Raw genomic sequence first — 24,827 nt, forward strand, 5'->3', positions numbered from 1 at the left:
CCTACGTCAGCTGCGGTCCTGTGGTATGTTATATCCACACCGCTCATGAATGCGTGGGAATGATGCTTCGCGAATCCCCCACAGTAAGGTACACATCCATCACATCCGACAATGTCATTGTCACTTGAATGTCGAAGGAACCCGTTGTGACTACGAAGCGAATGGCGGCATTGGTGCAACACCCAAATTCTTGGAAGAGCCTCATGTGCAAAAGCAAAGCACCATCTCCGCTGGTGAGTATAGATCGACCGCTAAAATCTGCGTCCCTGGCCAGCTGTTCTAGCATGGCGCGAGCTAATATCCTTGTCTTCCAGACCTTTTACCTGGTCGCATAGTGTGGCCCCGTCTTCTGTCGCAAATAGTCCGTCTAGCTGGTTTACCCATGATCCACCCGGCGCGCACCTACTGTACATTGTTACCATCGCCGCAACGTTTATTTTAGTGGCTACCCCTACTTAGTGCCCGGCCTGTCACCATGTATTGGTTATCAACCGCTTCATTCCTTGCCCACTTGACTATTGGTACTCGCTCTCAGCGCACGTTTGACGGCAGATAATTGAAAAGTTTATGAGGTCCCCTTTCCACGTCCCAAGGTTGTTTCTTCCGTCGCACTTACTCTGGGAGTATCCGTCTGGCGCCAACCTAGTCGGAATTCGACTGTGGTAGGGGTCTTTCGCCTTCGTACATACGGTCGGGAATACCTTAAGTACCTTGTATGTCTGGTTCTAGCGAGTCATCTCACAACTCGGCGGCTCTCGATCTAGACAGTGCTCGTCCTTAAAGAGGCCAAGCATACCCTTTCTCAAGCCGATCGTTCACTCCATAGTTACTCATTCACTTCCTACCACTCTTTACGAAAGTTATTGCTTCACCCACGGCAAACTTGGAAGATCAACATTGACCTTCCGCCTTGTCGACTCGAGCATCGCTTTTGATTCAAATAACTGCATCGATCTGTGGCGAGAGGCCTCACTTCGATAGTCTGACTGACACAGACTGTCGACTGATACTAGAGGGCCAGAAGCTCCAGGACCCTTATCTTTTACGACAGTGTCGTAGAGTACAAGTCGAAGCTTGTGCATTTCCTTGTTTTTGGCTATTGATATCCCAACTCATTCCGGAAATCACTACCACCAACATGGATATCTCATCTCTTCTGGAGGGGGCTCCCCCAAAGAGCCCCTCTCCCAGTAACTTGAGCTCAACCTCCCAGAGTTCACAGAATGGACGTAAGCGAAAATTAGAGGTGGAGTCGAGATCAAATACGCTTGCACCAATGACAAGCACGATACTCCAGCCTGCATTTGCACCCAATGAACACTCATACAAAAGCTTACCTCGTCGCTTTCACCCTTCGAGCTACTCACAATCACAATATGCTCCTGCTTCTCAGGGGAGTTACCACCCTCAACAAACAGGGTTCAGCCACGTCCCAGCAATGGCGAGCCACGATCGTGGTCCTCCACTGCCGTCACTACAGCATAGTCTTGGCAATGGCTCGTTACCTCCCAGCAAACGTCTGGCAGCGCACAGCACGAATACAGGCGAGTCACCAGTCAAGAAGAAGCAATCCAAATGGAGTCCAGAAGAGGACGCCGCGATCATTGAACTTCGAGGAAATGGAATGAAATGGGAGGATATATCGAAGCACTTGACTGGACGCAGTGCAATAAGCTGCCGTTTGCGTTTCCAGAATTACCTTGAACGACGATCCGAGTGGGACGATGAGAAAAAGAACAAGCTCGCAAGGCTCTATGAACGGTGGGTTATTTCTGATGCACCAGCTTCCTCCTTTGAATGTCTTGAAACTGATGATTTATCCACAGCTTCAAGAAAGACATGTGGGAGAAAATTGCAAAGGAGATGCAACTACCTTGGCGAGCTGCCGAAGCAATGCATTGGCAGATCGGAGAGGTAGAGATGGCAAGCCGCGCCAACGTGCCAGTCTTTCATCTTGCAAACCCTACATCGCATTCGTCCTCGCAACACCCACCCCAGCCACCTCCAACGCAGATTTACAGCTATCCTACACCGGCGTCGGTAGCTGGTACTGAGCGTGGCAGCACCAGTGTCTCGCCATCTGGCCAAAACATCCAGTATCACTTGCAATCCACATTACCATCGACACACAACCACACCTTACCGCAGATGTCAAATTCGATATCGCCTGGCACATGTCAGGCTCGCCGGAACAGTGCATCTTCGACGACCGATGGGGACAACAGAACGCGAGCTGACAGTACGCGGGATACCAAGCACTTTCCCATCTCGAGTGACTACAGCCAAGACTCATCGCGCCAGTACAGTAATAAGCGTTATTTGAGCCCGACTGGGGACAGGCTAGCTGGGTTCGAGAGCAGCTGACGTCAAGCCCAACATGCTGCTCCATTAAGTTTTGCGCGGAAGCTAAGAGCATACTGAATAAACATCGAAGCAAGGACATGATACGATTTTCTACCACATTGCTTGTTGCGAAGCAGTCAGCTTTGACTCGGCACATTTCAGGCGTTGAATATTTTGGAATGGCTGGGTCTGGGACCACGATATGTGGGTTGACTTTGCTTGAAGCTACGGCTCTACACGCGGCGTTGCTCCATAACATTTTCTCCACGGAAGGAGTTATGATTATATTGCTGGAGACATGCACACCGCAGGGGGATACATCTGGGACATATATGCAGCAGTCGTAACATCATTCAATTTAATGAGCTCAATTGAGCCATCCCGCACAGATTCGATACTATTTCTCACGCTAATGACCAAGAAGACCACTTCGTCCTGTCTGCCGATGGCATTCCATCGAGTATTTCATACCATAGCGGTTCGCCAAATCACACCTCCTATACCTGTTCAGCGAATGGCGTATTGGAGGAGACGGTCACGTAATCATACCGCTAACAATCCTTTCAACGAATGGCTCGTGGGATCAGCGCCGGAGAGCTGTTATTGGACCACCCAAGACGAACCCACTCCAGACTACGGATTCGACTCCGAATGATCAATATTTCGAGCCTCTGACGACGCTGGTAGAGGCGCAATCTCGGTAGTCAAAAAATTACCATGACCCAGATCTTTGCCGCTTTATCGCCTTTGCCCGAGATGCAGAAGTGGGTTGAATATTGGTCATGCCATGCATGAACGCTGGACCTGTTATGCTGCTTAAACCTGCCGCCGGAGGAAGTTCCATAGTTTCCCAAGTCTTAGATAGTAGTCCCTTGGAGACGTTAGCTTTCCTTGTCCCTTTTCAGCCTTATACCCGTGCCCGCTCGTCCGTATCCGAAGCCCGCGAGATTTTGTACTGGTTCATTGCTGGGAGAAGCTCAGAGTCTTGGCTTTATTTGTCACCACCGACGTCTCTCCACCATCAAGATGTTTTGGCCTCGCCACATTGTACTGCTGTAGCATCTGCAGTAATTGTGACACAGACTATCCTGGCCTTCTCTACTATACAACTTTCTTTGGCACTTAAATTGTGATCGGTATCAAATAAAGCTCGATGAGATTAGCCCGTCGTTGACTACAGAAGCTCAATCTACCACCTAGTGGTAGCATCGAACTGACAATTCGTCATTTATCCTAGATGCCTACCCTATCGATAGTCAACTTCAATATCGTGTGTGCCACATTAGGCGGTTTCATCACAATCTTTGGACTGGTGTCTTATCTATTGAAGGAGCAATTCTATCTTTCTGAGGCCTGTATGTCTCAAGCTTCGCGATATTGCTCAATTGTAACGTACTAATACCAGATTTCCTAGTGATCTCACTCATTGCCGGTCTAATATTTTCTCCCCATGGCACTAATTTTATAAAACCTCTGGATTATGCAGCTGGTAGCGAGGAGAACCTTGAGACAATTACTTTGTATTTCACGAGATTGGTCCTCGGAGTTCAACTTGTTCTAGCTGGAGTTCAATTACCTAGCAAGTACCTTCAGAAAGAATGGAAATCATTAGCGCTATTGCTCGGGCCAGGCATGTGCACCATGTGGATGTCGACGTCTTTACTGGTATGGGCACTCGTGCCTAACATCAGCATTCTCTTCGCTCTAGCTATTGGAGCATGTGTCACCCCCACTGACCCTGTCCTAAGCAACTCGATTGTGAAGGGCAAATTTGCCGACAAAAATATACCAGGAGAACTCCAGAAGATCATTATAGCTGAGTCAGGCGCGAATGATGGGTTGGGTTATCCATTTCTTTTTCTACCTCTATTCTTGATCAAATACATCGGCGACGGTGGTGCTGGTCAAACAGGTGGAGCCGGAAAAGCTATAGGTTACTGGTTCGGAGAGACTTGGGGCTATGAAATCCTTCTAAGTATCGTTTACGGCGCAGTCGTAGGTTGGATAGCTAAGGACCTCCTGCATTTTGCCGAGAAGCGCAAGTATGTTGACCGAGAGAGTTTTCTTGTCTTTGCAATCACGCTTGCAGCACGTAATCCGTCTTTCCCGTCATTCGTATATGATCTAACGATTGCTCAGCTCTTCATAGTCGGTACTGCCGGTATGGTAGGCAGTGACGATGTTCTGGCATGCTTCATTGCTGGAAATGCCTTCACGTGGGAGTGAGTGATATCTGGGCGTAGGACTTGTCTACTCGTGCTAATTATCGATAGCGACTGGTTCCGACTGGAGACCCTCGATGACTCTCTCCAACCCACAATTGATATGCTTCTAAATGTTGCAATCTTCATCTGGTTCGGTGCAATAACCCCGTGGTATCAATTTGTACACAACGACTCGATTCCAATCTATCGCCTGATCCCTCTCGGAATCCTGGTCCTTCTCTTCCGACGTTTGCCTATTGTCTTCGCCCTCCACAAGAAGATCCACCAGATCGAGGAACCCAAACAAGCACTCTTCGTGGGATTCTTTGGACCAATCGGCGTCAGCGCCATCTTCTACCTCTACGTATCTCGTGAGTTCCTTCGCGGTATAACCGTAGACGGTGTCCAGCGCGAAGACGCCGCTCGTCTCTCCGAAGCAATGTTCATCGTCATATGGTTCCTCACAATCTGCAGCATCGTGGTCCACGGCCTCAGCATACCGCTAGGAAAGCTAGGCTTTCACCTTCCTCGCACGATCTCCGCCGCCATATCAACCGAGCAAATTTTCCCGAACCGCGATAGCGAAGAGCCGTCCCCTGTGGAACTCGGTCCCGTGGCAGCAGATGCAGATCAGGGCAGAACGACCCGATTCCGACGTCTTCGGACCAGCTTCACTACTGCCAACAAATCTCTGCCAACCTCTGTACTCCGCTTCGGTCAGCACAACCGTCGTAATGTACAGACCACTGCTGTTGGCCAGACGTCCATCCAGCTCGGGAAAAGAGGAATCTCACCACCTCTTATCGGACCTCCACAGCATCCAAGGCGGATAGACCATGTCATCGCCGCACAAGGCGCATCGTCCAGTAACTCGTCCACAGTCCAAAGCGGACCCAGCGAGTAAATCGCAGCAGGTCACCCTGAGTGATTCGACCTTCGAAGTTCCAGTGAGAAGTCCAGTTAGTGGAGAGGCCCAGCCGTTGTCATCTAGCAAGCATGGAACAACATCATCGACCACGTTACTGACCACGGAGACAAGAGAGAGTGTGTAATGCAGCACTATCATACACGTCTCGTTCATGTCACACTTACATCGGGCTAGAAATAGCCGTCGATCTTCATATCACTGTTGTTGCACAATCTGCATGAAGGGGTCCCCTTTCAACCCTATTTGTGGGATCAAGCAATAGGAACAGCACAATAGCAGAATAAAGGACCCTCGAAATATGAGAAAAGAAAGGAAAGCTCGGGAATGACAATCGCAGAAGTCGACACCTCGCAGTTCCGGCTGGGGCTGGAGCGCAGAAATGACACATGCAACTTTTTCCAAGTGTGGAGAGGAAGTCGATATGAGCAATCATTGGACGATCAGAAGTCAGCTTGCAAGGAAGTTCAGAGCGGGCGGAATCCCTGGCCGATCGATTTGTATGGCTAGGAATGAGCGCTTTTTTTTGGGATTCTCATGTATACATAGAGCACGCGGTAGATCGCCCTAATGATAGTTTTTGACATGTATAGATTGTACAATTTGCCCCCCTATATTTCAAGCAGACGTTGTCGCAAACGGCTCGAGCACCGAGTGTTTCCAATAGTCCCGCCAGTTCTTAAAACACCTTTCGCTATGCTTTTGGATATATTTCCTCTTCTCTCGCCGTTGTTTTGTTCACCAGATAATACAGATTTCTTTTTTTCCTTAACACTTTTCAACGCCTTCAAAGAGCACCGACCAGCCTTCATTCTTCCCTTGGGAACTCATCTTCAAGCTTCAGGGCGGCCTTGACGTTCATGGAGAGCAGTTCCTGGATGAGCAGCTTAGCGGCATAAGGCATAGTCATGCGCACGACGCCCCTGGAGCTCTGGCAGCTCTGACACCAGTTCTGATAGCCCATCATGCCGCACGTCTCGCAGACGTCGACTTCGTGCGCGTCGGAGCTCAGCATCAGACGTTCGAGCAGCAGCTGCGAGGCGCCGTATGCGATCAGACAGTCGCGCTCCATCTCTCCTAGACGCAGACCGCCCTGTCTTGAGCGACCTTCTGTCGGTTGCCGGGTCAGGATGGCGCGCGGTCCCGTGGCGCGAGAGTGCATCTTGTCCTGGACCATGTGCTTCAGTTTTTGGTAGTAGATGGGTCCCATGAAGACGTAGGCGGGTAGGGCCTCGCCCGTGATGCCAGATGTCAGGTAGTCTTTGCCGGAATAGCTGAATCCGTGGGAGATGAGTATGTCGCCCATGTCTTCGACTTTGGAGCCGCCGAAGGCTGTGCCGTACTCGTGGCCTCCGCGAAGGACTCCGGCTTTGCCACTGACGAGCTCGATCATCTTGCCGACTGTCATTCGAGAAGGGAAACCGTGAGGGTTCATGATGATGTCCGGACAGATACCCATGTCGTTGAAAGGCATGTCTGCTTGCTCTGCTAAGAGACCCACAACACCCTTTTGTCCGTGACGAGAGGAGAATTTGTCTCCCAGTTCGGGACGACGAGTCTGTCGTGTTTGGATCTTGATGATCGGCGTGTTGCTTTCATTGGCACTGATGAGCACCTTGTCTGCATAAGCTGGATCTGGTAGCTTGTAGGACATGTGTTGCGGTGCCCATTCTTGAGTCGCTCCGCCAGTGAGGTTCGTGACAGGTGCTTCTTTGAGCATGTAGCAATCTCCACTGTCAAGCTCAGCACCGACTTCAACCAAGCCGTCCTGACCGAGCTTCGAGTGCCTGGGGTTGTTGCGATCCCGGTCACCGATACGATCTTGGGATCCGTTCGGATACGCTTTGAGCGGCATGCTGACTTTCTTAAAGACTTGGCAACGACCAAAGCCTCGATCACAAGAGCCTTTGTTCAGCACGAGTGCATCCTCAATATCGTAACCTGAGTAGGACATCACAGCAACCATCGCGTTTTGTCCTGCCGGCAGCTTATCGTACTTGATAAGCTCAATCGTCCGGGTCTTGACCATTGGCTTCTGCGGGTATACCAAGAGATAGAGGATTGTATCGATACGCGTAAGTTGATTGTACGCAATGGCGCCGATTGCTTGTTTACCCATAGCGCATTGGTACGTATTACGAGGAGACTGGTTATGGTGAGGGTAAGGGATCAATCCAGCGACGGCACCGAGAATGGTGAAAGGCTCGATTTCCAGATGTGTTGTGTTTGTGTTGATGTCGTGTTCGTAAACGGCTATATTACAGTCGTTCTCTTCGTTGACATCGAGATATTCGACTAAGCCACGGGATAGGAAATCGTCGAACTCGAGAGTGCCTTTTCGGAGCGATTCGAGATATCTAGCCGTGACCTTGGATTTGCCATTCTCGACGACAATCAGAGGCCGAACGATTCGACCTTCGTCCGTTGCGATGTGTACGCCGTGGTGATGGTGATTGATGTAAATCGAGACGAATTCTGAAATTCTTCCCATACGGCGGAAGCGTCTGAAGCCGATCAGGAATCGCTTTGGCTCTCGAGTCAGGGCAATAGGCGTTCCGTTCAGGAATACGATATAGGAGCCTTCTGTGTACAATTCTTCTCCACTCGCAGATGTGACATCCTCGGCTCCGAGTACAAAAATCATCTTTCGGACTGGCTCATCCTCGTCAAGGGTAGTGATATGGGTCATCAAAGCCAAATTCTTGACCAAACCACATGCTTCTCCCTCAGGGGTATCGGAAGTGCACAGCATACCGAATTGCGATGGCTGCAGCGCACGGGGACCAGACACTTTTCGAGTCTTCTCGAACTGACTGGATATTCTGGTCATCATACCGAGCGCGGCTACGTAGGACAATCGACTGAGGACATGGGTAACGCCTGCTCTGTCCATTCTGAAACGCTTCAATGTCCAGTTTCCGGTCGATATAGCACGTTCGAGACCTTGCGTGATGCGTGATTCGTGCGTAGATACCCAGTCAGCAGGGTTGAACGCGCGCGTCCGGTTTGGCTTTCGTAATATCTTGTCCCAGCTCTGCTTGACCAGCTTGTTGAAGTCCTTGAAAAGATCCTCAAACAGGAGGGACATCATCGAGCCCGAAAGCTCCAAGCGTTTGTTACCAAGGTAGTCCCTGTCGTCCACCATCTTAGGATCGGCCATGGCCATCAAGACTCTTCGGACCATGAAGGACACGTATAAGGCCTTGGGCCTGAAGTTCATCGCCTTGACTGTGACGTGGGGGACAATGGTGTTAGCGAGCTTGTCAACCGCATTTTGCTTGTTAGTCTTCTTCGGTGCGCCATACTGGCCAAACTTTTCCGGTCTGAGTCGAGCACCGACGTATTCCAGAGCTTGCTCCTGCGTGAAAACTCCAGCACGGGCAGACTCCTCTAGATTCACAGCGAAGTCGTCTTGATAAGCAGCATTGGGTCCAGCAGCAAGAGACAATATCTCGTGATCCGACTGTACACCCATTGCCCGAAGAGCAATTGCCACAGGTATGTCTTCCATTAAAGAGTTGTGCTTCAAGACGATTAAGCCTTTCTTGAGCAAGACATATGTTTTCGTTTTGACGTTTGCCGTGTGACTGGTTACAGAAGCCTGGATGATTCCTTTCATTGACTCGACAATTACACGATTTTTACTGAGCTGCTCCTGCACCAGGATGACTTTTTCTTGTCCGCGGACGACGAAGTATCCACCAGGATCAATAGCGCACTCGTTCAGAAGACCCATCTCTCCTTCCGGTCGGTTGTACAGCACGCATTTGTTACTTCGAAGCATGACAGGCATTCTACCGATGTAAACATTACGCTCCATCTTGATACCGGTCTGGGATCGGCACTCAAAATCAACATAGATTGGAGCAGCATATGTCAGGTCGCGTAATCGGCACTCGTTAGGTGTGATCATAGGTCCTGGTAGACGAGCGATTCTGTCTTCCGTGCGCTCAGGCTTTCCCACTCTGATGTCAGTGTATCTGATGAACATGTTAGGGTCAACATCGCTGTGGACCCTGTCGTTGGCCTTCAAGATGGACTTGAGCTCGGTGTCAACGAAAAAGTTGTACGAGTCCAAATGTTGCTTGATGAGCCCTTTGACTTTGAGGAATGCAGGCAGAAGATTCCATTTGTCCCTTGCAGTGTCGATGGGATCAGTAAGACCTTTGTCATAGTAAAAAGGCTCTAGCAGAGTGTCCATGGGGTCAGTGCTATGGGAATGTCGCCGCTTGCGAAGCGGAGGATGTCCGGTCTCTCCATTCTGCGTCACACCTGTCTGCTCTGCAAGCGTTTCTGCTTGAGATTTTCCAGTTGTTGATTTTCTCCGGGATGCCTACATGAAAGTCAGCGCGCCACCACTTCACGAATTTTCTGAACATGTTCCGATGAGCAGCGGACTTACCTTGGAAGCATCCGTGGAGGCCTCCTTCTCCTTCCGCACCTTGGGCGGCATGTTGTGAGGCACTGGGTTATCAGGGTTGCGCAGCACCGGTCGCGCCAATGATCATTCACTTGCCGGGTTCTTTCGACGGTGTGATCCAAGCTGGCAAATGTTTGATATCGATACCGGCGGCAAAGTCACGGGATGAATCAAGATGTGGGGAAGAAAGTTGTTCTGCATGCGCCACTAAGAATTACCACATGCGTTACTGGAGCAGAATGGACTTTTAGGCGCAGGCGGTGAGCGAGCTCTCTGCCGTCTTTGGAGGGGTAGAAGATGACGTTTATCCCGAAGGACCGAAGGGAACTTTTTCGCTGTCTACCGATATCGTGCGCGAGGTGTAGCCAGAGATTGTTACGATTCAGGAGAGTGAATTAGTATCAAAAGTCAAGACGAAATGCCTCATTCGAAAAGGCGGTCAAGTGTTTATGGTGGAATTTTGCCTTTCACATTGGCTTTAGCGTGTTATGTCCGAGAGAGAAGCAAGCCAACGCTCGGCCCGCCGCTAGCCCCATCCTCGGCAGGGGTTTCTCGACCTGCCTGTCCAGGCGCCATCTTCTCGAGCAATTGCCGAATGGACTGGACCGCGATGCCTACGTGTAAGGTGCCCATTATTCGTGAGTCACCTCCTGTGCTAGGTATGCATCCCACGGACGGTAAAGACGCTATGTAGGGCTGGGTCGTGACGTGCTTAGCAATGTGGTTCGCACAGCGGAGAGTGAACGGAGATGGCGTCCGGCAATCCTCGACCGCCGCACGAGTATGCTCTGTCTCGCCCGCCCGTTATCGACACAGCTACAGTACATCTCTCGGTATCGCACAAGTGCTTGTACCAGCAGTGTAGGTGAAACCCAGGTAGATCAGATCTCAGCGAGTGGTGGCTGGGACAAAGCGTTGTGTGCTTAGCTTAGTATACTGTACTCCGTGCTCTGCGGATATGGTGGTTGATCGATGGACTAAAGGTGATCGCCCTTTGCGTCATCTCGCAATGGTTATATGGAGCGTGTCACGTCAAAGACCACGAGTAGATAGAGGTGCCATATAATGAACACGGTGAGAGCGGAGTACTCTTGTACAAGTACCAAGCGAAGATGGCCAGTAGGCTAAATATCGCGACGTTTCGATCGACGTGCAGTGCAGTACGGTATTGTACCTGTACACAGACATGGATAAGCTACGGTACATGGTACTCGGTGTCCGTTGCTGTATTCTGGAAGCCCGGCATACTGCATTCAATAGACAGCAAGCAGCAAGCAAGCATCCAGTGAAGTACTGCATGCTCGACAATCACACAGATTGATTCAACAGAAGGAAACAGTGTTGTTTAAATCACTCGTGATCGGGAGGTGTTGCACGCGAGGCTGGAGTCCAAGCTCGCGACAAAGCAGAGCCAACGACGCTTTGAAGCTTGACGCTTGACGCTCGACGCTTATCCACCGCGAACTCTACACCATTAACCAGTGCAGACCATTACGGAGACACGCCTGCATTGCTGGACCCTTTATCCTTTACCCTTTCTCCACACTGCCCTGCCTGCCTGCCTGCCTGCCTGCGCCTTCACTGCTAGCATTGCTACCCTACCGAGCCTACCTACCTATCTAAGGTACCCTGCGAACTACAACTACCACCCGCCTCGCTCTCTCTCTCCCTCCCACCCTCCTCCTCCTCCTCTCCCTCCTCTCTTGTACACTGCTGGTTCGTGTATGAGTGGGTCTGTATTTGTATTGTACAGCTCGGCCTAGGGCTCGGTCGTGCGTTTCCTCCCTCGGGTCTCTTGTCCGCCTATAGAGAAGCAGTAGCAACGACAGTAGCAGCAGCAGCAGCAGCAGCAGCGGCGAGGCGCCCTGCATCCCTCGCTTTCCTCCACGACTACGACTACGACTACCTCCTCCTTCCTCTGATCAGAGCCAAGATTGCCTGCTTCACGAGCACACAAAAATCCATACTCTTCTGACGAGTATGGCATTCTCCAAAGGCCCACCCGAGCGGCCGGAGAGTCTTCTGTTCCGGCCGCAGCCTTCGCCGCGAGAAGAGTCGCCCTTCCCGACTTTCACCTCCCCCTTGTCGCCTCTCCGAACCCTGAGCAGCAGAGTCAATGCCAGCACTCTGGTCACATCGCCTGACTCTCGCGGTAGTCTCCAGAGAAGGTTCACCACCAATGCTCTCCCGACTCTTTCTCCCCTAGGACAACAGAGGCGCGCCGCCGCAGAGCCCAAAGACTATGTTTCGCCGGTAAGCTGATGATTTTCCCATTCGAGAAGAGACGGGAGTGGGGATGAGGATACTAGCGACGGTCCAACATGGTTCCCAAAGTTCCAGTGATCAAGGCTTGTCCAGTGAACGGCCGAAATATCATGCGCGGGACAGACCAAGGATGCTGGGATATGGAACTTTTCCTTGCGAGAGAGCGACGTAGGCTGACGCATCTTTTTCTTTTCGTAGGGTTTCAAGAAAATCACTCCGGTAAGCCAAAGACATTCTTCTTCTTCTTCTTCTTCTTCTCTGTTGCAACCCGTATGGTGTAGGCACCTAGCTCGTGTCATGTGCCCGCGCTTCATCGAGGGTTTCTCTCAACACACTCTTCCGATGGGTCCTCATGCCGAGTCAGCGATGGGTTCTGGGAGCGAGACCTTGTTTACCTCAGTCCTGTAATCTTAGGTTATGCCCAATATGGAAACTGACAAACAGCAGTCCGAAAGAAAGGCCCGTCAATACGAGGAACTGCTGGCTCAACAACGCCGTATACAGGCACAGATGGCACTCATCGACCCTGAAACCCGTCTTGCCGTCGAGGAGCACCAGCGATTAGAACAGGACATCAGTCTATTTACTTCCGGCCATCAGAGCGAGCCCACCACTCCTCCTGACTACTATAGCTCACTCAGCCGCCCCAGCTCGAATCGTTTCTCTTCAGCCAGCTTGGCATCCCCTCCAGGCATCCACACTCGTCCAGCACATTCTGTATCACAATTCACCTCCCCCCAAGCCGCCTTCGTGCGCCCATTTACCTCGCACGCATCATCCACCATTCCTTCTCAATCAGTACCTGCATCTCGCCGCGGCTCTGACGAAGAAGAGGAAGATTACGCATACGGCTTTGCAGATCTAAACCACCGCTCAGCTGCCAAGTAAGTCTACACATCCTTTTATTGGTCATTCGGCCGTGAGGCTTGACCATTATACCTCAATCGCATCGTGAAATCTCCACCTCACCTGCACCTGTTTACAATTGATTCTGCTCACTTTGCACCCTTGGGAGAGTCATTGTTGCCTTGCGAGACCCAGCCGCACGGTTCTTCCGGATCACCTTCACTTGCCGCACCGTGTGAATGGTCCATCACTCTTTGTTCCTTCTGATTCTCTATACTGACCACGATCCTTTCCCGCACTTATCTCGCACTTCGTCATCGTTGCACTGTCAGATCAACGTCGCTTACCTCGGCCTTGTAGCCTTAATCGCAACTCTATGCCCGTCAAGATGGCCGACTTGTCTTCCATGTTGGGTACTGTCAACACCGCCAGTTTCCTGTTTGGCGACGATGATGACCACAAGCAGCCTGCTCAAATGCAGCCTCAGGCTCAGACCAATCCTACCTCCTCTCCCGAGGCCAATACATTCTTGCAGCTTCACACCAACGATGACAAGTTTCCTATTCTTGTTCGTCGTGAAGGTGATGCCAAGGGCCAGCAGCCATACGGCTCCGCTGCTGCAGAACTGACGATCAACGGTGAGAATCAGCCAATGCTGGACCGAGCCACCGCTCAGCGTCATCGTCAAAGTTTGCCACCTTCGGCTATGCGCCACGCTGGCAACGCTGCTGGAGACGGACCCATGTCACCCCTGAACGGCATCTTGACTGACTTCAACACCGCAAAAAACACTGCTGCTAACAGGCGTTCTCTTGAGGTCAAGTTCACTGGCGTTGGAGAAACGAAGCGACCTGGCTTGCTCGCGTCTCCTCAGCATGGCTCGTCCAATGGATTGCCAAAACTGCAGTCTTCGTACTCAACCAACGACATCCCCACTTTGAAGAGCACCAACGCCATCGCATTCCATAACGATTTTCAGGCCACCACCATGCAGACACCTCGTGGTGATCTCACCTCTCCTGAGCGTCAGACATTGGCTCTGAACAATCTTGGAACTCTCGGCATGAGCCATCTCGCTAGCCCGGGCCATCGACAGGCCCAGGAAGTCCCGGGCACTGCTACCACTCAGTCGGAAGAGCCGAGCCCCGGGTACCTCGCGCAGCGCTCTGTACTGCAGCCAAGCGCGATGCCATTCGGTCCGCCTGTCCCTGCTGTAGGCCAAGAGGCACACAATAACAATGTTGGCACTGCTACCCCACCCTCTGCGAATCCGTATGGTGCTCCCGCTTACTATGGAGGCTACGGTATGCCTATGCTCAACGCAGCCTTCAACAACATGTACGTTGGAAACAATCAACCTCCATGGGCAGCCGGCCCGCCCCAGGCAGGACAGATGCCGATCTACCAGGGTGCCTTCAATGGATTCAATCAGTTCCCCCAGCAGCAGGCTCCTCGCTTCCCAGAAAACACTACTCGAGCTGTTCAGCAGCGTCGTGGCAACAACAGCAGCAGCAGCAACAGTGAAGAGAACACTCGTTTTGCTAACGTCAAGCTCGAGTCTCTCTCTGGTGAGATCCATGGCCTTTGCAAGGACCAGCATGGCTGTCGTTATCTGCAGAAGAAATTGGAAGAGCGAGTGCCTGAGCAGGTTCAGCTGATCTTTGACGAAACCTCACCTCACGTCATTGAGCTGATGACCGACCCATTCGGAAATTATTTGTGCCAGAAGCTGCTTGAGTACGCAACGGATGACCAGCGTACCGTCCTCATCAGGAACGCAGCCCCTCAGATGGTCAAGATTGCCCTCAGCCAGCATGGTACACGCGCTCTGCAGAAGATGATTGAGTCTGTGGACACTCGTGAACAGATCCAGATCATCATCGATGCCTTGAAGTACGAGGTGGTCCATCTCATCCAGGACTTGAACGGCAATCACGTCATCCAGAAGTGTCTCAATCACCTCTCTCCAGAGGATGCGCAGTTCATCTTCGATGCTGTTGGCACCCACTGTGTCACTGTCGGCACTCACCGTCATGGCTGCTGTGTCCTTCAACGCTGTATCGACCACGCTTCTGGTGTCCAGAAGGGCCAGCTCATTCAGCACATCACAGCCAATGCCTTCTCTCTCGTCCAGGATCCATTTGGCAACTATGTCGTACAGTATATCCGTATGTTTTCCTCCCTCCTGCACTTATCATCTGTATGCTGACATCATCGCAGTCGATCTTGGTGAACCTGCGTTCTCCGAGCCACTGTGTCTGGGCTTCGCTGGCAATGTAGCAATTCTGTCCAAGCAGAAGTTCAGCTCCAACGTCATCGAAAAGTGTATTCGCACTGCCGGGCCAGATTCAAAGCGTGCTCTTGTCAATGAGATCATGGACCCAAGCGAGCTCGAGAAGCTCCTGCGCGATTCATTCGCCAACTACGTTGTCCAGACTGCCATGGACTATGCGGATGAGGAAAGTAAGGCTCGCCTCGTCGACAACATCCGCCCCATCATCCCCGCCATACGCCACACCCCTTACGGCCGCCGCATTCAGGGCAAGATCCAAGACTATGACACTCGCCTCGCCGGAGGCAATGGCCAGGTCGGCCCCGGCCGTGCGACTAACGGCGCTTTTCCTCGCTCCGTAGGTGGCAATGCCATGGCTGGCTACACCTCCCCTACAGCCAACTTCGGCAATGGCAACAATTATGGCGCCAATGTCGTTCCTTCAAACACCAACCGCGGCAATGGCGTCTCTTCACTCAACATGTTGGCGCAGCCTCACCAACCCGCCGGCTTCAATCAAGGGTTCTCTAATGTCGGCCGCGTGCCTCGTTCCACTGGCGTGAGCAATTACTAAATGCTTGTGCCATTCGAATGACGGCGGCCGTTGTACCAGTAAGGACCGAGTCGCCAATCGCGAACGATCCGCCTCATATCGCAGCACACCAATTCCGGGAAATTCCCTCATGATACTACTTGCTCACGAAGACACGATACCATTCACGGCCGAATGTTCCAATAGACGTCGTCGAAGGGGCCATTGCATCAGATGGCGCACATGATCACTATTTCACTTCTTCCAGGGCAGCTTTGCATCAGCGACGGCAGTCACTTTGCCTGCGTGTAGCAGCCTCAATACCGTTGCTTCCGCGCTTTATTCCTGTCCTTCAGTCGATTCCCTAGCACATTTTCCACTACTTGCGACATTACACATTCGCATTCCACTTTCCCCACTGTGTAAACCTTGCCCCACGCTTCACATCGTCCAGTCGAAATGAACCAAAGCATTTTCGCTTATGGAGAAGACGTCGGAGATGCTGCATACACCAATTTCCTTTTGTTCCCTCGGCTCAACTAGAGCTCGACGATACATTGCTTCCAAGGATCAAATCAAGGTCACGACTTGGGTAACCCATGACACATTATGCAGCTGGATAACTTTTCTGGATGCTTTTCTAGCATAGTGTACCCGAGTGGGTTTAGGTAGCAATTGGAAAGTCTTTCATGGTCTCTTCTTTTTTTTTCGTAGCGACCTTTGTTCCATGTGCCAGTCATGGAATACAGGCTGAGATGAGTCCTAAATGCAATGCATTATGTATACACTAAACAGATGTGATTCATGGAGCAGGAAGTGATGGATAATTACTGTCTTGTTCTATATAACATTACGGCCTACCAGTCTTAGCGTTATGTGGGGGAACGCTGCTGTGTGTAAGCGGGCCTTAGGTGGAAGGAACGGGACTTGCCGGTGGGAGTTTGGGGTCGATGCGCCTGCTTCACTTTATGGAACATTAAACCATCGCAAAAGCACACCCACTTCACAACTAGAGATACAGTAGCCTGAGACGACTCTGTTTATCATATCGAGCACTCGCGTCATCAAGCCTCTTGAGCCTACTGGAGTGCTGAAGCAATAAAAAGATACATTGTACTGCGACAAGGCGAGGCCGCGAGAACAGAGCTACCCAGCTCATTCACATCTTTCCTCTTCACAACAAGTCGCAGACCATCTTGACTGAGAGAACACATCAGGATCGGCATATCATCAGCAACCATGTCCGCAGTAGCGAATGGAACGCCAGCCAAGGCTCGCAAGCTCAGCAAGAACGAGTTTCGCCGCAGACAGAAAAGGGACAGAAAGGAACGCGGAGTGAGTCGATTGCGCCGTGGAACGCCAGACCATGTTCTAATGTAGAATTACAGGAATCGGTAACACCCTCAATAGCAGAGTCTACGGACGTGTCAGATGCGGAAACCCCGAAACCAGCACCCGCCGCCAAGGCTGACACCGATGGTCGTGAGGGAACCGCTCAACTCGACACAAAGGACGATGCCGCCCAGAACGACGAGCCCCCCGAAGAAGAAGAATTCTCTCTGCCCGAAGACGACCCTCTATACGCGCAATTCTCCGGTATCCTTGCGAGATTCAACCAGCAGAAACGAGACGACGCGGCCAAGGAGGATGTGAAGCCGGAGATTTTCTACGATGACGACAATGATGAGATCCCTGATGAAGACGAGGAGGCAAAACCCACGCTGTCGAAAAAGAAGAAGAAGGCAATGAACCAGCTGTCGATTGCTGAGTTGAAGGCGATTGTGCGGAAGCCGGAGCTCGTCGAGTGGACCGACGTTAATGCCTCGGATCCTCGCTTACTTGTCGCCATCAAGTCCCAGCGTAACGTGGTACCCGTCCCCTCACACTGGTCGCTCAAGCGCGAATATCTATCTTCGAAGCGTGGCATAGAGAAGCCAGCCTTCGCTCTACCGAAATTTATACAAGACACTGGAATAGCGGAGATGCGAGACACGGTGCTGGAGAAACAGGCCGAGCAGACGCTCAAACAAAAACAGCGCGAAAGAGTGCAGGGCAAGATGGGAAAGCTTGATATTGATTACCAGAAACTGTACGAAGCCTTCTTCCGCCACCAGACCAAGCCCAACCTCACGCGCTACGGCGAGGTCTACTACGAAGGCAAGGAGTGGGAGACCAATCTGCGTCACCTCAGGCCCGGCGAGCTCAGTGAGGAATTACGCGAAGCACTGAACATGCCGCCCGGCGCACCGCCGCCATGGCTGATTCATCAGCAACGTTTCGGTCCACCACCTTCTTATCCCGGTCTCAAGATCCCTGGCCTGAATGCTCCGCCACCGCCTGGCTCGGCTTGGGGCTTCCACCCAGGAGGATACGGCAAGCCTCCAGTCGATGACTTCAACCGCCCTCTCTACGGTGGAGACATCTTTGGTGTCGAAGCACAAGGCCAAGAAGAGGATGCTCCTACCGGTGTGCCCGTGGAAAAGAGCCTATGGGGAGAATTGCAAGAGCGCGAAGAAGAGGAGGAAGAGGAAGAGGAGGAAAGCGATGAGGACGAGGACGAGGACGAAGATGGCGAGGACTCAAAAGCTGGACTCGAGACGCCAATCGGACATGCTAGCGGACTGGCTTCAGCGGCTCCTACTGACATGGGCGGGGTCGAGAGTGTAGGTGGAGACTTTATACTCCGGAAGTCGACTCGCGGCACCGACACCGAAGAGCCTTCGGCGCCTAGGTCCGCTTATCAGGTCCTCCCGGAGCAGAACATCCGTTCGCAAGGATTCTTCGGTGGCGAGAGAGCGTATGATCTCAAGGCTGCGCAGCAGAACATACCTGTGCTCGGTCAGGATAACGGCAGCAGGAAGCGTAAGGTTGGAGATGTTGACGTCAGTGTCGATGTCGATTCGCTGGAAAGAGATGATCGCTTAAGCAAAGAAGAGGTGCAGAGGCAGTTTGAGGCTCAACGACAAGCACAGGCCGAGGGTCAATGGAAGGGCAGGGTGGATCAGGAAGATTTGAGCCAGATGATCGAGCAAGAGAGCAGGAAGCGTCTGAAGAAAGACCAGGAGAAGCGCGAGGAGAGAAGAGGCGGTCGGCGTTGAGTTGATGCCGGTCAAGAGAAGACGCTATCCCGCGCTCTCAAGGTTCACTCCATCGAAGTAGAGTCGCATCTCCACGGATTTTTCACTGCGCTTACCTGACTGGAATTGGTAAATCGATGCTCTCCGGCAACCCTCTGGGACTTTTCCAAAAAGCATGGAGATGATTCCTTAGCTAGGAATGCGAGAGGGAAGGCATGTGCATCAGAAGAAGACTGCCAGCCAAAAAAAGAATCAGAAGTGACAAAGATACCCCTTATACGAGCCACGGATATTTCAGGATATTTCAGGTTGCAACGTCCACTTCAGACACAGTAGCTGTTAGTGTTTGCTGAGGTCCATCTAACTATAGGAACAGTGAAGGATAAGCAGCCGCGCGAGAACAAGCAGCGGATCACATGTGTGACATTTCGCTCACCCCACAGCTTCCTGAGGCCGCCATGAGTGAAGAAGCATAATCTGTTCTACTGCTACTAACCACTACTCTAATTCTAAGTGTCACAGGGAGATGCAGCCATGGAAAAAGGTCGAGCATGGAGAGGCTCAGCCTGATCAGTCCACTGACCAACCGACCATGGCACGTGCCACACACACAAGCGTCGGCGAAATGGCCGGTAAACCTCCGACCCTCCGATGGGAGAACCTTATGACAGTTGCTGCCAAGCAAAACCTGTCATTTTGTCCAGGGTGGAGTGCAAACACGAACATACCAGACCGTCTTCACAACATGGAACCATGAATCTCCACATTTGATCAATCACAGTCAATATTCAGCAGTTGATCTGCTTGAGCATCAGATCTCTCCTTGCAGCATCCGGGTCGAGTATACAGCACATCATTACTCACCGCCCAGGATGGATCGAGACCGTGAGCGTGACAGGAGGTAACACTAAAACTTTCCTTTCCCTATGCGCCTGAGTGGTCGCACCTCCAGCCAACAATCACAACAAGACAAGCCTGCAGACGGCAGCATTCAACACTTCTGGCTGTCGAGTGAACTCTGCTGACTGAAACAAACACAGACCTTTCCCCAGAGAAGACCAATATGGAACCAGCAGAGGACAATCGTACCGTCCCAATCGGTCACCAATCCCGACAGACACCTACCGCGCTCCTCGCTCGCCAGTCCGAGGTGGTCCCTTCATAGACTCGTACCGTGCTCCAATCCGTGGCCGCACTCGATCTCCACCGCCTTTCCGCCGCAGGTCTCGCAGTCCTCCACATTTCCCCCCAAGAGGAGGAGACAGCTACAGAGGAAGAGCTCGGTCGCCCATACCACCACGAAGAGAGTTTGACAGAGACGCGAGCTACAGGCCCCCTCCTCGCAACTTTAGAGATGGCCCAACTTTCGGCAACAGATCTCCACTCAGAGCACCGCCGCGCGACCGCTCGCCCTTGCCGTTGAAGCGTGGCAGAGACATTTCCCCGGCTGGTAGCCGCGGCCGACGATCACCACCTCCTCCTGCTAAGCGAGAGAGACTGGCATCACCCCAGCGATCGAGATACAATGCCTACCCGACATCGAGAGAGGCCAGCCCGCCACGTGGAAGACCTTATTCTCCTGGCCCTGGTCCCGGTCCCGCTGGGCCAAGAAGGTTGACACCACCAAGAGGTGTTACTCGAGGCTACCGTCCTGCATCGCGATCCCCACTGCGGAGAAACGAACACAACGATCCTCGAAAGGTTGAGTGGAGGCGCCGCTCTCCGTCCCCGCAACGTCAAAACAGGCCTGACTTGATCACCGGCGAGACCTCTGGCACACAGTCTGTCACTAGTTCGAGGCGTTCATCGCCCCCAATACATCCTAGCAGACTTGCTGTCATTGAGCCAGAAGACCGGGTCTCGAGGCCACCTCCGCTCGGTCCGCGCGAAGATGCGCCGCCTCGTCCCATGTACCGAGCTCGATCGCCGCCCCAACACCGTCCGCGATCTCCCGCCCCCATGCGTGCGAGATCACCTCCACCATCCCGTCAACGCTCTCCGCCTCCGATGATTGCTCGCTCCCCCCTCCAGCCAGATCTCCACCCGGGAAACGTGAATCGCCCCCTCCCCGCGAACGAGACGTCCCGCCGACCGGCCCTCGCATCCCTCCAACGGGACCGGCAGGTTATGATAGTGGCAACCGTGGCGGACCTAGCTATAAGGATGCGCTCCCGGCGCGTGCGCCTCCTACTGGTCCGGGAGGCTCGCGCTCTTATGCTCAGACCGCAACGGACGCTCCAATCCCTACTGGCCCAAGACCCAGTGCTATTTCACCGCCAACGCAACCTCGCGGAGCTCCACCTCCAGGTCGCGGTGGCTACAGAGGTGACTACCAAAGTCGCGGGCGTGGTGGACCTTATGGAGCAACATCATGGCGGGGTGGTCGTGGCGGCGGTGCACCCCCATCCCCTTTCATTCGCGACCAAGAGTTTACTTCCGGGCCACCACCTGGACCGCCACTCGGTCCGCGCAGCTCATTCTCACAAGGCCCTGGCTTCCGTCCTAATGCAGCGCCGCCGAGCACAAATTTCCAGCGCACCTCACGCTTTGGACCGAACAACGGACCGATACCTTCTGGACCCAGGGCGGACATGGCTGCACCTAGTGGATTCAACGAGAATGGAAGGAAGCCTTCGAATCCCCACCTAGCTGATTTACCAAGGATCATTGAAGGTGGTCAGAAGGCACCGGACCTATATGACCGCTCACGCGTGGATAGGTTAGAGAATGAAGCAGAGAGCCTGAGGAGAGCGATTGACGAAAAGCAAATGAAGAAGCGAAAGGGGCTGAGAGAGTGGGAGAGAATGGGGCGTGAGAGTGAAGCTGCAGCATTCAGGGCGCAGCTCGCAGAGGATGGAGCCAGAGCACTTGCGGGCGAGGGCGAGGGTGGTGCAGCATTCTAGTGATTTGCGCATCCACACCATGCTCTACTCTGCTTGACTGGCCGGCTTCATGACTTTCTTGTTTCAGGCACACAATACCCAACAAAATCCTAGATGATGAATGACAAGAGTTATTAATGAGCTGTTGTACGTGTGTTGGCCTGTCTACTATGGGCGGAGAGGGGGGTATTCAGGATACCGTAGATGCCATACCCCGACACGAGCTCAAGCGCAGCGCAACGCAGCGCAGCGCAGCAGCTGCTGACGAGATAAGAGAGAGACGGCCTCGATAGGATAAGGTAGCCTCTCTGGACATGCGTGTGGCCAGAACTTGATGGTTCGCGCGTGGAACGTGCATGCTTCCCGCGGTTGACTCGTACCGTACTGTACCTAACGTGCTAATTAAGGCAAGTCCAAGTCCAAGGTATGGATTTCGTACTGTCACTGCAACGGTTGTTTGCCGAGCTGCATGCACAGCTCTCCCACCTCTCGAAATCTTTTGGCGCCCCACCTTCCGAACTTTACATTAATCTACTCCAACCGCCAAGTCCCACTTCGCAAAGATCCTTCACCTCTTCCTCCATTTTCGAAAAAGACTCGCGCCAACAAGCTTCACAAAACTCCACTATAACACCAAAAATCATCTAGGAAAATCTCCCACATTTCTATACCTCTATCAAAAATGGACTCTTACGGAGCTGCTCCCACCGGCGGCCGCGCCTGCTACAACTGTACGTAGCCGAACTTGTCGCTTTCCTCACTCCACTCGCACAGATGGGGTATTCGTCGGTCGTCGAATCTCTTGTCGCCCCCCAATCGCGCACATTGACTTGACCATACCGTCGGATCCCATCAACGCAGAACCTTGCAGCTCGATCATTGCTATCACTCAGCATGTGCTAACAAGACTCATAGGCGGCGAGACCACTCACCAGGCTCGCGAGTGCCCTACCAAGGGAAACCCCACCTGCTACAAGTTCGTTTCATCTATTGAGAGACACATGGCTGCACTCCAGTCGTACTGACAAGTTATCTTCCAGCTGCGGTGAGCAGGGTCACTTGTCCCGCGAGTGCCAGAACCCCCAGAAGGAGAAGACCTGCTACCAATGTCAGTAACAACCCCTTCGTCTTTTTCTTTTCTTGATTACACTCTGGAGCCCAACATCGGACACGTCACCATCTTCAGCCATCGCTTGCTGCCTACCCACCCTCGCCAATCGCTTCGACAACTAGCAATCAATACATGGCCTCACATATTCGTTTGACTTTCACAAAAATATTGTACTGACGGTTCGTGTTTCAGGTGGTGAGGTCGGTCACGTTTCGCGTGAGTGCCCCAAGTCTGCCGGCGGTGCTGGTGGCTTCGGTGGCCAGAGCGGTGGTCAAGAGTGCTACAAGTGCGGCAAGGTCGGTCACATCGCCCGTAACTGCCAGCAAGGCGGTCAAGGTGGCCAAGGTGGCTACGGTGGCGGTTACGGTGGTGGCTACGGCGGTGCCCAGGGTGGCTTCGGTGGCCAGCAACGCCAACAGACCTGCTACTCCTGCGGTGGTTTCGGCCACATGAGGTGAGTGAGGTTCTGCTCCTTTCAAGACTCGTCGCAATATACTGACCCTTTATCTCTAGCCGTGACTGCACCCAGGGCCAGAAGTGCTACAACTGCGGTGAGGTCGGTCACTTGTCTCGTGACTGCCCCTCCGAGGCCAGCAACGAGCGCGTCTGCTACAAGTGCAAGCAGCCCGGACACGTTCAGGCCGCCTGCCCCAACTAAATCACCTTATCATGACGACCTTTCACCAGACGAAAATTTCAATTCGCCATCCATTTTCCATTATGCGACATGAACGACAATGAGTATCAGCATTCGACACGAACACAAGTCATGCACAGGGACACCATGCGGGAGAGATCTATTCACTTCTTGTATGCAATTCTTTGGCGTACTTTTCGGGACTTTTGAATGGAGAGAGAAATTAGGAAGTGGTTGAGTCAGTAAGGTGGAAGAACGGTATCGGTTTTTTATTTTCTTCATGTCGGTGCGCAAAATACTTCACCTCTTTGCGCGCCATTTTCTTCGATTTTCTCACCATGCGCGCTTCGAATCGAAAATGAGCTTCTGTAATGTCAAGATTGCAAAGGCTTTGATCGCGATCTTCTTTGCGCATGCACACCCCCCCCCCCCCCCCCATCATCTGGAGCATTTCAATTTGGAACAAAAAGTTGGACTTGGTCGGTCTCTAGGGCTTTTTTATCGTACACGTTCTTGTGCGTATATAAACAGCCGGAAGTTTAGTTGTAGCCGTGACGAGCAGGATTATACCCCATCGGCGAGAACAAAATTCTAAGATTTGAACTGGATAGTACTGTTGCCTCTTATGATTTCGTTTTTTTTTTCGCTTTTCTGTTGCTCCATTGATCGACACACTATAGGTCGTGTACCCGAACTTGGGACTTGACCTGGGCTCGCCCATAGATATGGCTGAGATGAAGTCATCTTTCGCTTATATGAGCCAGAGTGAATGGGATTCAAGCTCGCCCAATCTATCTAAGGTATGTTCCACATGGCCGCCCAATGTACAGTACAGTACAGTACAACTGCAAGCGGTTCATCTATTTTCTCATAGTAATCTCACTCCATCCGCACTAAATGCAATACACGCTGTGCTATGTTTCCCGCTCGCACCTGATGATGCTTAGAGAAGAAGCTACCTTACTTACCTACCACCACATTTTGCCGCTGCTAACACCAAAAGAAGGGCTCATTGTCGTCGTCGTCGCGCGGCCGTCTGTCCGCCGCCACCGACGTCGTCATGTCACTGTGGAAAAGGCGCACGGGCAGGGCAGCTGTGCACGTGCACTAGACTGATGGGCAACTAACAGGCGGCGACCGGCCACCATTGGGCTCTTTGGCGATGTCGGGGCTAGCTAGGTTGGTAGTGACCTTTCCTCTCGTTGAAACGGACGGCGCTTGTTGGTTGCTCGTCTGCGAGAAGGGTCATACTGTAAAGGTCACCCAGCAAGATGCCGACTGAATGATAGAAATGATTCGAGGTGGGCTTTCGT

General features: G+C 52.4%; 7 protein-coding genes across 9 annotated transcripts; 6 read left to right on the forward strand and 1 right to left on the reverse strand.

The window, feature by feature from the left end:
* Window positions 1–1,138: 1,138 nt before the first annotated feature.
* Window positions 1,139–2,364, forward strand: AAFC00_005253 (uncharacterized protein; the record flags this gene model as incomplete). Of its 2 annotated transcripts, XM_069345007.1 has the most annotated exons (3): window positions 1,139–1,246; window positions 1,298–1,761; window positions 1,827–2,364. In XM_069345007.1, the coding sequence occupies 3 exons, from the start codon at window positions 1,139–1,141 to the stop codon at window positions 2,362–2,364; spliced, it is 1,110 nt and encodes a 369-aa protein (XP_069202838.1). The 2 variants fall into 2 exon arrangements, with proteins under 2 accessions (XP_069202838.1, XP_069202839.1); XM_069345008.1 differs by having other exon boundaries at window positions 1,139–1,761.
* Window positions 2,365–3,580: 1,216 nt separating this feature from the next.
* AAFC00_005254 (uncharacterized protein) lies at window positions 3,581–5,451 on the forward strand (the record flags this gene model as incomplete). Of its 2 annotated transcripts, XM_069345009.1 has the most annotated exons (4): window positions 3,581–3,698; window positions 3,758–4,431; window positions 4,483–4,565; window positions 4,617–5,451. In XM_069345009.1, the coding sequence occupies 4 exons, from the start codon at window positions 3,581–3,583 to the stop codon at window positions 5,449–5,451; spliced, it is 1,710 nt and encodes a 569-aa protein (XP_069202840.1). The 2 variants fall into 2 exon arrangements, with proteins under 2 accessions (XP_069202840.1, XP_069202841.1); XM_069348235.1 differs by having other exon boundaries at window positions 3,758–4,565.
* An 829-nt stretch (window positions 5,452–6,280) lies between these two features.
* On the reverse strand, window positions 6,281–9,925 carry AAFC00_005255 (uncharacterized protein; the record flags this gene model as incomplete). Its single annotated transcript, XM_069345010.1, has 2 exons — window positions 6,281–9,805; window positions 9,875–9,925. The coding sequence occupies 2 exons, from the start codon at window positions 9,923–9,925 to the stop codon at window positions 6,281–6,283; spliced, it is 3,576 nt and encodes a 1,191-aa protein (XP_069202842.1).
* A 1,947-nt stretch (window positions 9,926–11,872) lies between these two features.
* AAFC00_005256 (uncharacterized protein) lies at window positions 11,873–15,849 on the forward strand (the record flags this gene model as incomplete). Its single annotated transcript, XM_069345011.1, has 5 exons — window positions 11,873–12,145; window positions 12,356–12,376; window positions 12,605–13,041; window positions 13,364–15,171; window positions 15,224–15,849. 5 exons carry the CDS (start codon window positions 11,873–11,875, stop codon window positions 15,847–15,849), a joined length of 3,165 nt encoding a protein of 1,054 aa, XP_069202843.1.
* Window positions 15,850–17,046: 1,197 nt separating this feature from the next.
* On the forward strand, window positions 17,047–18,905 carry AAFC00_005257 (uncharacterized protein; the record flags this gene model as incomplete). Its single annotated transcript, XM_069345012.1, has 2 exons — window positions 17,047–17,142; window positions 17,196–18,905. The coding sequence occupies 2 exons, from the start codon at window positions 17,047–17,049 to the stop codon at window positions 18,903–18,905; spliced, it is 1,806 nt and encodes a 601-aa protein (XP_069202844.1).
* Window positions 18,906–19,756: 851 nt separating this feature from the next.
* Window positions 19,757–21,787, forward strand: AAFC00_005258 (uncharacterized protein; the record flags this gene model as incomplete). The annotated part of the gene is made up of 3 exons (XM_069345013.1): window positions 19,757–19,785; window positions 19,925–20,871; window positions 20,916–21,787. The coding sequence occupies 3 exons, from the start codon at window positions 19,757–19,759 to the stop codon at window positions 21,785–21,787; spliced, it is 1,848 nt and encodes a 615-aa protein (XP_069202845.1).
* A 661-nt stretch (window positions 21,788–22,448) lies between these two features.
* AAFC00_005259 (uncharacterized protein) lies at window positions 22,449–23,535 on the forward strand (the record flags this gene model as incomplete). Its single annotated transcript, XM_069345014.1, has 5 exons — window positions 22,449–22,497; window positions 22,682–22,742; window positions 22,807–22,874; window positions 23,070–23,331; window positions 23,391–23,535. 5 exons carry the CDS (start codon window positions 22,449–22,451, stop codon window positions 23,533–23,535), a joined length of 585 nt encoding a protein of 194 aa, XP_069202846.1.
* Between the last annotated feature and the right edge of the window lie 1,292 nt (window positions 23,536–24,827).

Source organism: Neodothiora populina, assembly GCF_041146345.1.
Source record: "Neodothiora populina strain CPC 39397 chromosome Unknown canker_contig_5, whole genome shotgun sequence".
NCBI classification, from domain to species: Eukaryota; Fungi; Ascomycota; class Dothideomycetes; order Dothideales; family Dothioraceae; genus Neodothiora; species Neodothiora populina.